At 45.8% G+C, this 14,722-nt stretch overlaps 1 protein-coding gene across 4 annotated transcripts in view; it reads right to left on the bottom strand.

Moving 5' to 3' along the window:
* Window positions 1–494: 494 nt before the first annotated feature.
* NLK (nemo like kinase) overlaps window positions 495–14,722 on the bottom strand; it is a 38,111-nt gene continuing 23,883 nt past the window's right edge. For 3 of the 4 annotated variants that reach the window (XM_036394998.2, XM_054517008.1, XM_036394997.2), the window contains 9 exons: window positions 14,587–14,642; window positions 9,799–9,905; window positions 9,042–9,127; window positions 7,963–8,172; window positions 7,521–7,622; window positions 4,963–5,049; window positions 3,737–3,935; window positions 3,098–3,191; window positions 495–2,200 (listed from right to left, as the gene is read on the bottom strand). In XM_036394998.2, the coding sequence (XP_036250891.1) occupies window positions 2,146–2,200; window positions 3,098–3,191; window positions 3,737–3,935; window positions 4,963–5,049; window positions 7,521–7,622; window positions 7,963–8,172; window positions 9,042–9,127; window positions 9,799–9,905; window positions 14,587–14,642 (996 nt within the window). In that variant the 3' untranslated portion in view covers window positions 495–2,145. Of the gene's footprint in view, window positions 2,201–3,091; window positions 3,192–3,736; window positions 3,936–4,962; window positions 5,050–7,520; window positions 7,623–7,962; window positions 8,173–9,041; window positions 9,128–9,798; window positions 9,906–14,586; window positions 14,643–14,722 lie in introns of all 4 variants that reach the window. The other variant, XM_054517009.1, reaches the window with a different exon arrangement.

The raw sequence follows: 14,722 nt of genomic DNA, 5'->3' as shown, positions 1-14,722 counted from the left end.
TCCCGCGGCACGGCCCCGCCCAGCGGCCACACCCCGGCACGGCTCCGCTCAGCGGCCACACCCTGGCACGGCCCCGCCCAGCGGCCACACCCTGGCACGGCTCCGCCCAGCGGCCACACCCTGCCCTGGCCCCGCCCAGCGGCCACACCCTGCCCTGGCCCCGCCCCCGCCCTTTCCCCCATTTTCCCGTTCTTTTCCCCTGCTCCCCCTCTTTCCCCGGGGTGCCGGCAGCCGCGCCCCCGCCAGCCCGGCTCTTGGCCCCCTCGGTCCCGCACCTCGGCCCCGCCGTTTCTCCCCCGCTCCCGTGGACCCGGAGCTCCAGAGCCCAGGAGCGCCCGCGTCCCGTGACAGCCCGGCCCGCACCGCAGGGCTCCGGTTCCGCCGGGCCCGGGCACAGCCACGGCTGCAGGAGCCGCCCGGAGCCGGGAGCGGCGCCTCCCGCCCCGCTACAGCCCAGAGGAGAGCGGGCAGGAAAGAACGACACCACCGCCGCATTTTCAAATGTCACATTTAATGTTTTCACCACTGTACTCCAAATCTACATTTTACAAAGTGACCAGCAAGTGTGCCACATTAACTGACCAACCTCTGAGATTTTACCTTTCATACCAGTGTCTTCTGGGGCTCGATAATTAAACACGTTTCTCATTCAAGTGAATTGAAATGCTTCAGTTGGTTTTATTCTCAGGAGCCTCATAAAAAACAAAGATATTGCACCATCTTTGTTCAGTTATTCAATGTTTGTCTCTTTCACAGCAAATAATTACTTCATTGAAGTTAAAACTTCCAAACATAACTTACTAATAGTCTCCAATTCCAGCTCAGATCACTCTTGTTGAAAATACTCTGCTAAATACAGATAACTTACAATAACTTTAACAGTTAATTGTCCATAACAAACACCATGGTTTCTCTCCAGACCAAGGCTCAAATTTTAAGACCACCTTTTAGTATTCCTTTGTACAGGTGAAAAACAGTCTTCAATTTTCTAGTCTTGTTTTAAATACAAAAGTTGGAAGGGACATTCAAGTTTCAAGTCTCCACACTAAACTTAAAAAAAAAAAAATCATGTGGAGGTAAACAAACCAAGTTGTATACTCCAGGAGGTAGAGGCCTTCAATTTGTGTTCATATATACATATGCACAGAATTCAGTGTTCCAACAGAAAAAGAATTAGCCAAAAAGTAATAAAAGTTATTTACTACTGTGACATTTCAAGACTTCCACAGCTCTGCCTAAAGACACGAACACAATTAACAGAATTCCCTATGTGCTTTTTTTTTTGTCCTTTTCTTTTTTTTTCTCTCAACTGTCCAGTGCAGGAAAAAGTTCTCACAAAATTTCACAGACCTAAAATGTGCAAGCTAGTTTCTCTCTATACAGCAATGATGTCAGGGATCTCTGAAATTAGCCCATAAATGGAATTATTTACACACATAGAAGATGCATGCTGGGGGTTTTATGTAAGAAAGAGCAGAAAAACTTCTAATAAAAATAGATTAAATATATATATATATTTATACTGGGTAAGGAAACAGAAGTTTAGTCTCTCCTAGTCACAAACTCATTCTCTCTACTCACAACATTTGATTTTAGAACAGCACACATCACCATCACAGCTCTAGTGAGAAGCTATTTATAGGGTTGGGCATCAGGGGACGTGGCCACTTCCCATGGCCACGGCCACCCAGAGGGACTTCATGATTGGTCGCAGTCAAGTTTTCTGTATTCCTTAGTTTTAGAAAACCCAAAATCTTCAGGAATGGCTCAATATCAAAATGTATGTCTGTTTGTACAATCTCACTTCAATAAAAAAAAGGGGAAAAAAGGAAAAAAAAAAAAGGAAAAAACCTCCCCGAATTTGGTTCAATTCTGTTTGTTCTGAGCTGAGCCATCACAGCTGCACTAGAATTCATAAAACACGTGCAACTCTGGGTAAAATATTTTCTTCTAAAAGCACAACCACTTTACAAGATTAAAAGTCTAGTACATTTCTAAGTATTATTCATATTGTACAAGTAGTGGTTGTTAATTTAAAACTTCATTAGTAAAATTACAGTACAAGCATGATTAACCTCCAGAATTGCAAATCCCAGGCTCCAGTGGAAAGCTACATTACATCTTCAGTAGTACGGGGCGCTCGGGTCACTCCCACACCAGCGGCGACGGCGGCATCTCGGAGGGCTGGGCGACCGTGGAGCTGCACAGGCACAGGCACAGGCACAGACAGACAGACAGACACAGACACAGACACAGACACAGAGACACAGAGACACAGACAGACAGACACAGACACAGACACAGAGACACAGACACAGAGACACAGAGACACAGACACAGAGACACAGAGACAGAGACACAGAGACACAGAGACACAGAGACACAGAGACACAGACACAGAGACACAGAGACACAGAGACACAGAGACACAGAGACACAGACACAGAGACACAGAGACACAGAGACACAGAGACACAGACACAGACACACAGACACAGAACTGCTCAGTGCAGGCCCAGGGACACAGCTCAGTGCCCACTGCAGGCCCAGGGACACAGCTCAGTGCCCACTGCAGGCTCAGGGACACAGCTCAGTGCCCACTGCAGGGCCAGGGACACAGCTCAGTGCCCACTGCAGGGCCCAGGGACACAGCTCACAGCCCAGGGGGACCAAAGCCCCCAGTACCAAACCCCAAACCCAACCTGAGGTCAGGAGGACCAAACCCCCCGGGACCAAACCCCAAACCCAACCCGAGCCACCAGCACCCACAGCAAATATTCCTTTATCTGTGCATTTCCACCCCTCAGTCCCTCCTTTCAATGCCTTCACCCTGCAGCTCCACAACCAAAACGCAACTTGCCAACCTTCCCAATTCCAGTTTAGGTCTGACTTCTGTTCTTTTGCACAAAACGTTACTTGAAACTTTTTTTGCATGTTTTACTTAAAATTCTAGAAGAATTCATAAATACAGTTCACAAGGGTTTTATCTATGGGCCCTTCCTAGCTCAGGAACTGAAAACATAAAACATTCTGGATGTGTGAATTCTGTACCACTAATAAATGGGAATTAATATCAGATGTGATTACATACAGTTACCTAATAAAGCTCTTAAAAGCAGCAGACTGAGGGTTGATGCAGAGAGGCACTCTGTTTCCTTTCTGCTGTTCCAAAATGAACTGATGAATTATTTCTGTACACAGGAGAAAAATACAAAACAACACAGCATTAACACTTCTGGCTTCAGTAAAATGCAATGTCAACTGGAGGGAAAAAGAGCTTCCCTTATTGAGAGTACATTTTAGGGAGGATAGCAGAGCTCCAGCTTCCCTAAATCTGACTGCTCAGCTTCAGCTCCAGGCTGCAGGACAGCTGTGGAGGTCACACCTCACAGCCCCAAACAGGCCACACTGTGACTTCCCCTTCCTCCAGAGCCATCCTTCAGCAAAAGGATGAGGAACAGGGCACCAGGGATGGGCACTGCTGAGGTCTGAAACCCACAGACTTCTGCAGGTCAGCTCATGCTTGTGCCACTGCCTTATCTCAGAACACTTACAATTCTGTTCTTTTGGTGAAAAGAAATTATTTCCAGTGTCTACTATGGAAAAATACCTAAAAGAAACCAGCACCAGGGTCACTGTGTGGATGCAGAGCACAAATCCCAACTCCCTCCCAGCTCCATCCCAGGTCCCCGTGCTGCAGGGGACAAGTGCACATGCAAGGTTAACTCCTGCTCACCTTTAACCTGCCGAACAGAACTGAGGTTCTTCTCAAAAGTGTCATCGAATTTGGGATTAGTGATGGGTTCAAAATCACTGGTATAAACTCTGCCAGTCGAAGTGGAGAAACAACACTTGCACATGCAGGTGTGGTACCGCAAGCGGCCCTCGTCCAGGTAGGGGTGAGCTAAGGCATCCTTAGCAGATATCCTTTTGGACTGGGAGCAGCATGGGAGGGAAGAGAGCAGGCGTGAGCTGAGGAACTACTCATCACTTCATCCCCAGTGCCGAACAGACCCGCGGTGGTGTGGAAGGAGCTGCCACTAGAGGGGAGCTGAGGCTCACAAACCAGCCTGGGTGGCACCGACCTGGCTCAGCCACCGCGGCAAACGCCGAGCACACAGCTCTTAGGAACTCGCCTTTCAAAGGCTTTTTTCTACAGATAACCTTACAATTGAGACTCCTGCAATAAATCAAAACAAGCTGGGAAAGACAGCATTCTAACTGTTGAGGGAGTCAGAAAGGAAGTTTTGTTTTTAAGTGTGGAAGTTATGGTTTAACATTTCCATGGTTCTGCTCAGCAAAGCAATCTTAAGGTTTAAAAAAAATACACCCCAAAGGCAGTGCTTCTAAATGCTTCATCAACCCCCAGCCTCCTCCTTTGCACTGCAGTCACTCTGTTTTACATTTGCGATATTGGGGGGGTTCTGTGGGAATGAAATAATTAAGATTATCAATTCCAATATCATATTTTCTTGTGACAATTCTCTACAATGTCCCAAGAAACAAAATCAAAAATCCACAGCAGCACATTTTTATTAGAAAAACAGATGCTCAGTGGAAAAACGATCCTGTTCTGTGATTGGGGATGCAGGAGGAATTTTTTGTGTGTTGCAAGACCAGGAACACCCCCGTGTCCCTAATTAGAACTGCATCAAAGTAGCTGATGTTCTGCTACCTACACCCAGCTCGGAAAAGAGCATGAGTCATGCACAGCCTCATCCTTCCCACTGACAGGCTTCCTTCCCAGGACCACTCGGTTTGAAACCTGAAACCCCCATTCCAGGGGGAATTGATCAGCCAATTACACGATATTTTTACTTTTTTCATGGACCAGAAGTACTGCAATGCCATGTAGAAGGAAACCAGCTAAAGCACTCCTTGACTTACAACATTCATTTAAGCACCAGACAACAAAAACCGTTCAAAGCAGAAGCATTAGAGGTGATTTTCAGTGCTACTTACTGGATCAAAGACCAACATCCTGCAAAGGAGATGAACTGCTTCATGTGTAGCTTGACTGGAGAGTGTATATAGGACAGGAAGGGATGGCTGTAGGGGGAATGGGAGGAAGAGAAGCACAGGGTGTCCTGTCAGATCCATCAGCAGGAGAACCCCGTTCCCGCACGCGCTATTCCAGGCAGCAAGGACAAACTCCTTGTTACAGGGGACAAGTGGTACCTAACGCCTTCCAGCATGACAATCATCACCATTGCAAAACCCAGCCACTGTAATAAAGGTCCAATTGATCACTGCTCCCCTCAGTTCAGGTGTAATCCCTGGAAAAACCTGCTTTTCTTTCTGTATTTTTCTCTACAGACACCACTCCCAGCTGTAGCTGCTCCAGGGTTGGATTAACTCCATCATTTCCAGTAGTTCCTTTTTTAATCTCAATCCATCCCAAATTCTGGATTACTTTGCTTTTCCTTGCCCAGGCAATCCACAGCTGACTGACAGTGACCAACAGGGACAGTGACAGAAGGACTGTACTGGATGTCAGGGCTGCTGTAAATTTCCCAGTATAAATAAAAATTACACCTCCAGAGTGACATCAGTTGAAGTTAACCCTGAAGTGCCACACAGAGCCCTGAGCACTCCCCAGCCTCGGTTTCTCAGGGCAGCCTATGGAATATAAAGCTGCAGTGTTTGGTAACTCTCCTCCTCCTGGCCTGCTCTCCCACAGCAGAGGGATCACAACAGGCAGGGGATGGACCCCACACGTTTTCCTTTGGGAAGGGGGTCAGCAGGAACAGGGACAGCTCGCTCACCCTGGGGCTGCCAGGGACAAAATTCACTTGAACTTTTAAATACCAAACTGACAAAGTCTACAGAGTATGTAAATACCCATTTTGCCAGCACACAGTGGGGTAGGGGGGGTTTAATCAGAAACTTCTGGCATTAATCTATTTTTGCACAGAGCAGCAAAATGCCTCACCCCTCTCTCCCACTGCGCTCACCTACGGCGAGTAAAAATAGTTGGTGTGACAAAGCAATCGCCCGTTTCTAACTTGGGCTTCTCTCCCTGTTAGTCTAATTAGGAAACCAGCAACGTTTAACCACTTACAACCAGCAAAAGCTCCATTTCAGAATATGAAAAGCCAGAAATTTGCACTCAAACATGAAGTGTGCTTCAAGTTGAAAACAAAAATACCAATCATCACCTGGATGCTCTATATCCCCGGTCTCCAAGGTGCAATGAGCACACCAGCTCCCATGGCACTCCAGGGAGAATGAACGTTGTTTTCCCCACACACACACAGCTAACTCTTAGAGTGTATTTCTTACAACTTTGTGGGTACAGGACATTAAATCTGTAGTGGAAACTTTTTATACCATTTCACCTCGCTAGCTTTTTAGGATTCCCATCCTGTGGGTCATAGGACACTGGCTTTAGGAGTCACAACTCTTCTAGCACACAACAGCAGAAAAATAAACTTAACTTAAAACTGGCAGAGAAAATCTGAAGGAAATCCTTCTGTTATTAATGCTCAAATTAAAAAATCCTGTCATGAAATGGAACAGCGACAACTTTATGTAGTGGATCCAAAGTGCCAGGGTGGCAGAGCTCCCACATGTCAATAATAAAGCAGAATATACATGCAATGCTCATTTCTATGGTAACTACTATTGTAGTGAGCAGACGTGAGAAATTACTTCAACATGCAGAAAATAATGATGCAAACTTAACTACTGGAGCAAGTACAGGCCAATAATTTTGTTAATTTTGTTAGCAATCATAAAAATGACCCTATTGGAGAGCCACAGAGCCTTATCCCTGCACTAGAGATGCCTGCACAAGCATTTCTTTGTATCTGTTAACACTACATTGCATTTGCCCTTTTTATTGCCCAGTCAGCACAATGACTCCATCCTGCCTTTTTCCTTTGGTTTGGTGTCTTTTTCCAAGCTAACTTTTACTCCAGTTGTGTTGAATGCTGTATCTCAGCTTTCAGCCTCTCACTGGGCCTTCCTGAGCAGCTCAGGTCTGAGCTCAGGTGTGCAGGGACCCTCTGGGCTTGGGGTGCTGGAGGTTCTGCCCTTGGCTCTGGGCAGGGGGTGAATTCCAGCTCAAACACTGCTGATCCTGGCAGTGCAGCAGCCCTCCAGGGCTTTATGAATTATACTGTCAATTTTAATTTATGTCTCTTGCCAGTACTAACACTTAAATTTAACATCTTCATTCAAAGTAGGTATCAAAACACTGCTGCCTCAGAAAGGGACTTTCACCTGGGTCATCAAGTCCAACAATCCCCCAGGGCAGAAGCTAGAACTGCCCCTGACTAGTGAAAAGGCCTTGTCTCCACAGCAGGTGGAGTCAGCACAGATCAGCCCCCATCCCAAGCACCACAATGCCCCGTGCCCAACTCAGCCCCGATCCCAGGCACGGACAGCTCTGAGAGCAAACAGCCAGGCCGGGGTTCTTAACCAACAGGCCGTGGGAATTCAGCAGGATGGGAAAGCCTCGCCCTGCCCGGAGGAAGCCCCGCCTGCGGGGGCTGTGGCTGCAGGCAGCCCTGCAGTACCTGTTTATGAGGACCCCTGAGTATGTGTGCCTTGGCGCCTTCACAAGCCGTCCTCATCGCCTCCAGCGACGGCGTGCCCAGCAGGTCTGTGATCAGATCCAGCTGCACAGAGCACACGGGACACGGCTCAGACACGGGGATTCTCTCCACGGGAGCAGCAGATTCCCCAGCTACCACAAATCAACCTCCTGTCCCCGTCCCCTGGGAGCAGAGCCCGAACCCCCCTGGCCGTCCCCTCCTGGCAGGAGCTGTGCAGAGCCAGGGGGTCCCCCCGAGCCTCCTTTGCTCCCTCAGGAGTTCTCCAGCCCTTTCCCAGCTCTGCTGCCTCCCCTGGACACGCTGCAGCCCCTCCCTGCGTCCCCCGAGGGGCAGCTCTGCCTGCAGGAGCAGGGGCAGCAGGAAGGCTGGCAGGGAGAGGTGAGGTGGATATATCCAGAGGTACCTGCTGGATGGGACTCTGTGCCTGGAACAATATCCTTCTCCCAAGCAACTCTGCAAAGATGCAGCCAACAGACCAGATGTCGATGGCATTGCTGTAGTGGCGGCTGCCCATCAGGATCTCCGGAGCACGGTAATACTGAGTGACAACTTCCTGAGTCATGTGCCGGGATTCGTCTAACTCTTCCACCCTGGCCAATCCAAAATCACAAATCTAAATTGAGAAGGTAAATAAGAAAATTAAAACAACCAAAACACCTTCTGCGTTTCAAGTAGGCAACCTTCTGGGAAGGAGGCAGGGGATCCCCAACCAGCATTTAAATACATCAGATAATCTGCTGTAACTGCATAAGCCAGGGGAGAGGGGATAGGAGGAAATCATGTTGCTTTGCTCCACAGCCATTTAAACTTCCTACAATTTGATTTGAAATCACAGTGCATTTTAAGTTGGCATTACAATATTTATAATCTGAAAGATTAAAAAGCTTTGCACTACAAAAAACCCAACCTCTGGGTACAGAGTATTTCAACTCAAACAAACTTCACTCGCTCATGACGTGTCTCAAAGTACTAAAGATTCATCTCTACTCATTTGGGCTTGGAGAATTGTTAAAAATGTCTTGAACCACAAGGGTTAAGAAAACTGACCAAACTTTGCCAATTAGAATTCTCAGCAAATCCCTGTAAAGAACACAGAATTTTTGTGTTTGGCAGAGCTGTACAACACACCTCAGTGCTCCAAAACTCCATATACCCAAGGTTAATGGAAGTGCCTTGGGATTTGGTGTCATCTTCCCCTGAGGAGCACAGGGACACTGAGAACCCCCTGCCCCTCCCAGGCACAGGACATCCCACCCCAGCCAAACTCAGGAATTCTCTCTCTCTTTGGCTTTCAGAGATGTGGGGAGAGGCAGGGAGGAAAGGGGGAAAGACAGATGTTTACTCCATTTCTACTTTTTAAAAATTCTGCAGGATTTTTTTCCATTTACATGGACTTTCAGGGGAAGTGTTCACACTGAATGTTTTTTGTTTACAAATTAACAACATACACACACAAACATCTTCAATAAATGTAAGCAGCACCTTAAGGACACAGTTGCTGTTCACGAGTAAGTTCCCTGGTTTAATGTCTCGATGTAAAATGCCAGCAGAATGTAGATATTTCAGACCTGAAATGTTAAAGAAAATCTAATTTATTTTTTTTTCTTTTTTAGAAGAAGTTCAAGGTTGACAACATTTTCCCAAAAGATCTGGTAACTCCTGATCAGCAAAGGCTTTGCCTGTGCCTCTGTTTTAAAATGAGTAACTCCCAGCCACTAGTGCACACTCAGTCACTTAATGACAGGGTAAAATTATGGAGTATATAAAATAGGCAGAAAAAGGAATTTAGCAGTCTTTTTATAAAAACCCCCCTCCCCCCAGAAACCCAACAAACAACAAATCAAAAGCAAAGCATCATCCCTCTGATTATGGCATGGATACTCTGCTAATCCCCACACTGGAATTTTCAGATGCCTCTTCCTGCTCTGTTTTTCAGTAACAATTTTTGCCTTAAGGGGATATAATTACACATATTTACCCATCTGGTTCAGTCTAAGTGTCCTTTTTGTTCCGTGATTCTAAAAGCATGACTTTTCTTTCCCTGACAATGCTTTAAGGCAGCAGGGGTGCCATGCTCTTGTAGCTACAATAATTCATGCTTGGTATTTATTCAAATATGAAATTAAAAGAAGTTCCTACAGGAAGCTTATTCAAGATGAGAATGTCTTGAGAATAAACATTAAGGAAAAAAATACTTCTACTACACAATTTTCATTAAATTTAGAGGAAGAAAAATTACCTCTTAAAATCTGGTAAAGAAAAACTTTGACATGATCCGAGCTGAGAGGCTGAGGAGAGACGATAATTTTATGGAGGTCACTCTGCATCAACTCAGTGACAACATATCTGCAGTTCAGTGGTTAAGGAAAAGCACAACAGGCACAGAATCTCTTGAAACATTCACTAACTCCTACTTACTTGAGCTCTTACAGGTCAGAACTATTGAGTTAAAGAGAAGAAAGCTGCTCCAGAGGTCAAATTCTTACAGGAATGAAAATAAAAAACAGCTTGTGAAAGAAAACAGATTAGTCCATGAGAGTTTGCATGAAGGCAGTTGTACAAAGTTACTGGAAGTTACCAGTGAGACTGAGGGGAGGTGGCTCCAGAGGGGCCTGTGTGTGTTCGGGGGGTTCCAAAGCAGTGAAATAGGGTGAAAGCTGCACCCCATAGGATGGAGACCATCCTGACAATGTCCTGGCTGTGGGGCAACAATGACAGACAGAGAAATCATTCCAATAAATACTGAGGGAAATACAGGCATTCATTAAAAACATCACTGCTTTAAAAGCTTAGTTTAGCAGTCACATTCGAAACAGAATTCTGCTATTATCACATTTGTGGCTGAAGGAGGTAAAACACATTTGCCTCATGTTAACTGATACAGCCAGGTATTGAATGCTCATTTTCCTTCATCTCTACCCAGTCAATGCTCTGCTTTCATCTGTTGCTCTACAAACCCTCTCCAGCTAAATCCCTGTTGGCCAAAGGGTTCATCTGCCAACAGAACACCACACAAAAACTCATTTTATAAATTAAATATCTCCAACTTTTTGAGGAAAAAAATATTAAAATTGCATTCATAAAGAATTCATAAAGAAAAAAACCCAACCCTGCAGCACCATAATTTGTAGTCCTCTAATTTTTCTTTTCCTTTAGCAAAGACCCTTTTAAATATTTATACCAGACTTTTAAAATCTGCAGTTTACCTTATACCTGCAACAAATCTTTACATTCAATTTAATGCAAAATACTTTTAAAAACCCAAAAGCATTACTCTGCACTTTATTACGATAAGATTTTTGTTTTGCTACGCCACAAATCCTCCTAAATCTCAATCCCGAACATAATGTCTCCCAGATGTCTCAACTAGTTGCCATGCCAACTAAAGCAGCTTAAATTAAATGAGGGCCTGAAATGGCACCTGCAGCACGGCAGGTCTGGGGCGCATTAAATCAAGCCCTTGACAGGCTCAGAGGTGCCATTAACCCCAGCAGCAGCAGCAGCAGCAGCAGCAGCCGCCATCTGATTATTGTCTCTGATAACTGAGCCAGGGCTGGCGGCAGCGGGCTCTGCCGTGACCCACGGGCCCCTGCAGCTGCTGGGACCCTGCCGGCAGCAGCCACTGCTGGGGACACGGAGCCAAGGGGCCCCAGGCCGGGGACGGCAGCCCCTGCTCACACAGGTACCTCAGCCTGCCTTTGTCAGCGCCACCGGCGGGCCCGGCCGCGGGGCGGCCGCTGGCGCTGAGCACCGCACTGCTCCCGGAGAGAAATTGCTCCTGACAGCAGTAATTAGTTAAGTAGCTGTATAAAATTAGATCTACAAATGTACCAATTTGCTTCAGAGTAATTATCAAAGCAAATGCGCGGCACAAAAGAACTCGACTTGCTCTGCTGGCTGGGACCTGCTGAGTTGGTGAATTTTATAAAGCGACAGATACATGTTAGGAAGGGATGAAGTGCCCTGGGTGATGTGGCACTCTCACTGTGGCTTGGACTTGGTCTCTGCACCCCTCAAACCCCAGTTCTGTGGCTCAGAGTGACCGGGGCAGTCCCTGCCCAGCTGGTTTGGGTGCTGGCCCAGAGGAACGGGCTCCAGCGATGGATCCGAGGAAAACCCTGTCCCAGGGTGAGCATGTGCTGCTGGTCCAGCAGGGCTGGCACTGCCCTCACTGCCTGCAGCAGCCCCTCACCTTGCTCCTCTCCGCCCTGCAGACACCAGGGATCTACCCCAGAATCCACCTCTTCCATCTCTCTGTGAATTTACTGCACGTCTTTGCTTTTACTGCTATTCAAACCTTTTCCAGACCCCACCCCTGGAAAGTGGTGGCTTTTCAGCAGCTTCTGATATCCACTTTAATGGACAAAGTTTTCAAAAAGTTACTACAGAAACTTTGGATAGTTCTTAAAGGAGAACATCCTTGGATCTGCAGTTACTGAATTCAGTATTACAGTCAACTGTGGAAAAATGTTGTAATTGGAAAAAAGGGCTATCAATCATTCATTTTTGCACCAGGTGATATTGGCAAAAACATCAATACCTGTAAGATTCAAAATGGCCACAAAGATTTTCAACCAAAAGCCTCATTATTAATTCAAATTATATCAATCTGAGTGTTTGCCAGGAATTTCATCCTAAACAAAAATCTCACTAGATTAAAATTCCTTTATTCATCACCGGTTTCCTTAGAAATCTTTTAATTTATCATTAAAATGTTAAGGTGGTTTTATAATTAGTTCTCTTTAAAAAATACACTCTGCAATTCCTACGAAACACTGAATAATTGAAATGAACTCTACCAGCTCATTTGCAACACATCATTCATATCATTTTAGTCATTCTTTTATTACATTTCTTTCCCCAAAAAGGGCACTACAACTCTTTGGAAAGAACAAAGGAAATCACTCAATACCAACTGGAGCCCTTTAGGCTTTTATCACTGCTCAATATGTCCTACTGTAAAAATGGAACAACCCTATGATCTCATTGGGAACTCTACCACTGGACCAACAAAAGAAGTTTTCACACCTACACTCCCCAAATATGGAACATCTTTACCTGATCTTTTTCAAACCAATCTCTAGTAAGTTCTCTTTACACTACAGTAAGCAGAAACACATGCAATTAAAAATGGGTATATAAATCAAAACATTTACTAACTCATTCTTTTAAGGAATGTAAGGGTCCTAAGTGCACTTATTGTAATTATTTCAAAAGAAAGGACAAAGAAGATTACACATAATCTTCTGTTGTCAATATTAGAGTCAAGAAATTCACAAAAATATAAAAAAAGGCAGCTCTATAGAACACAACTCAGAATGACTTAAAGTCAGTTAGCCATGAAGGAAACTAACATTTTGGTTTTATATTCAAAACTTGGCAGTAGCTAAGCTCATAAAAATGAGCTTATCCCATTTAAATATTCTTGATTGTACAATTACACGGAAGGAGTAATCCTTAACCTAGATCTGATTTATAACTCATATGACTTGTTCTAAATGAGGGCATTGAACTAGTGCACATAACCAAAATCCAGTTTCTGAAGACTACTTATATGCTCTTCATGTGAAAGAAATATCAAAGCAGAATTTTAAAGCTTTACCTAAACTCATATGAAAAAGCCCCAGTACAGCACAGCAATATTTTCAACTAAATAATGTGCTTCTCCACCAGCAAGTTGTGCTGTACTTTGGTTAAAACTACCACATTGATTACACCTACTTTCTTCACCAATCAATCCAAGGTATTATATAAATAGATCAAACCATACCTCAAAAGTTCAGGTTACCTAAAAATAATGACAATTTCCCACCCATTAACTGTAAAGTGGGTCATACGAAAAAGCAGCTTAGACCCACCAGCACCAAAACCCAGCCTGCCCAAGTCTAACCACAGGAGTGGCAAAGAACTCCTCCTGCCAGCTCAGGGATTCACTTTTCAGTATTCCAGAAAGCAGAAATTCCCTCCTTCACAACTAGAAGACAGCCCAAGCCAAGTTAGAAAAGGAAAACAACCAAACCAAAACATGACCCTCATGTAAAGTTTTCCCTCAAATTCACTGCCAGAACCCAGTTCCCCACAGGCAGCTGGTACCTGTGCTGCATCAGTGACACACAACATTTGTGGGACACAGCTCTGGGCAATGGGCTCTGCACCAGGACAGAGCTGGCTAAGGAAAGCCACAGCCCTGCCAGTGCCCTGAAACCTCTCTGGTAACTCAGGGCTTCAAAGCCTGTGAAGGCAGAACTCTCTGAAACCACCACAGAGTCTTTTAAAATACAAATACCTGAAAGGAGATTAATAACTGGATAGTTTTCAGAAAAATGTTCTGGGGGGATCCCCGTGAGCAGCAGCAGCTGCAGCAGGGCCTGCTGGTCAGTCCCACACTCCCTGCACACCCTGGCCCAGGTGCAATCACAGCTCAGCTCAGTCCTGACCATCCCACCCCAAAGCTCAGCTCAGTCCTGACCATCCCACCCCAAAGCTCAGCTCAGTCCTGCACCATCCCAAAGCTCAGCTCAGTCCTGACCATCCCACCCCAAAGCTCAGCTCAGTCCTGACCATCCCACCCCAAAGCTCAGCTCAGCCCTTCACCATCCTGTCCCAAAGCTCAGCTCAGTCCTGCACCATCCTGTCCCAAAGCTCAGCTCAGCCCTGCACCATCCCACCCCAAAGCTCAGCTCAGCCCTGCACCATCCCAAAGCTCAGCTCAGCCCTGCACCATCCTGTCCCAAAGCTCAGCTCAGCCCTGCACCATCCCAAAGCTCAGCTCAGCCCTGCACCACCCCAAAGCTCAGCTCAGCCCTGCACCATCCCAAAGCTCAGCTCAGCCCTGCACCAGCCCACCCCAGCCCCACCTCACAGCTCTGGATGCTACAGGTTCACTCCTGGAAATAAAACTGTCCACATGCAGGCTCGAGGCTTCTGTGGTTCCATTTCATAGATTACACCACACACTGGCAGCTTCTAAGCTAATGAAAATCACATCTACCTCAATTAAGATGTTCTATTTTTATATTTAGGATACATTTCTTCAAAATAGTCGATGTGTGGAGGCTGGAGGATGTCGAGGGCAGAGAGTACCTAGGAAACACCACACAAGGTGAAGGTCTATTCCAGAACAAATCCCTTTCAAAAAGACAGACTGCACATTTCTCACATGG

This window comes from Molothrus ater, chromosome 21, assembly GCF_012460135.2.
Source record: "Molothrus ater isolate BHLD 08-10-18 breed brown headed cowbird chromosome 21, BPBGC_Mater_1.1, whole genome shotgun sequence".
NCBI lineage: Eukaryota > Metazoa > Chordata > Aves > Passeriformes > Icteridae > Molothrus > Molothrus ater.
This window is presented reverse-complemented; position numbering and strand designations above follow the sequence as displayed.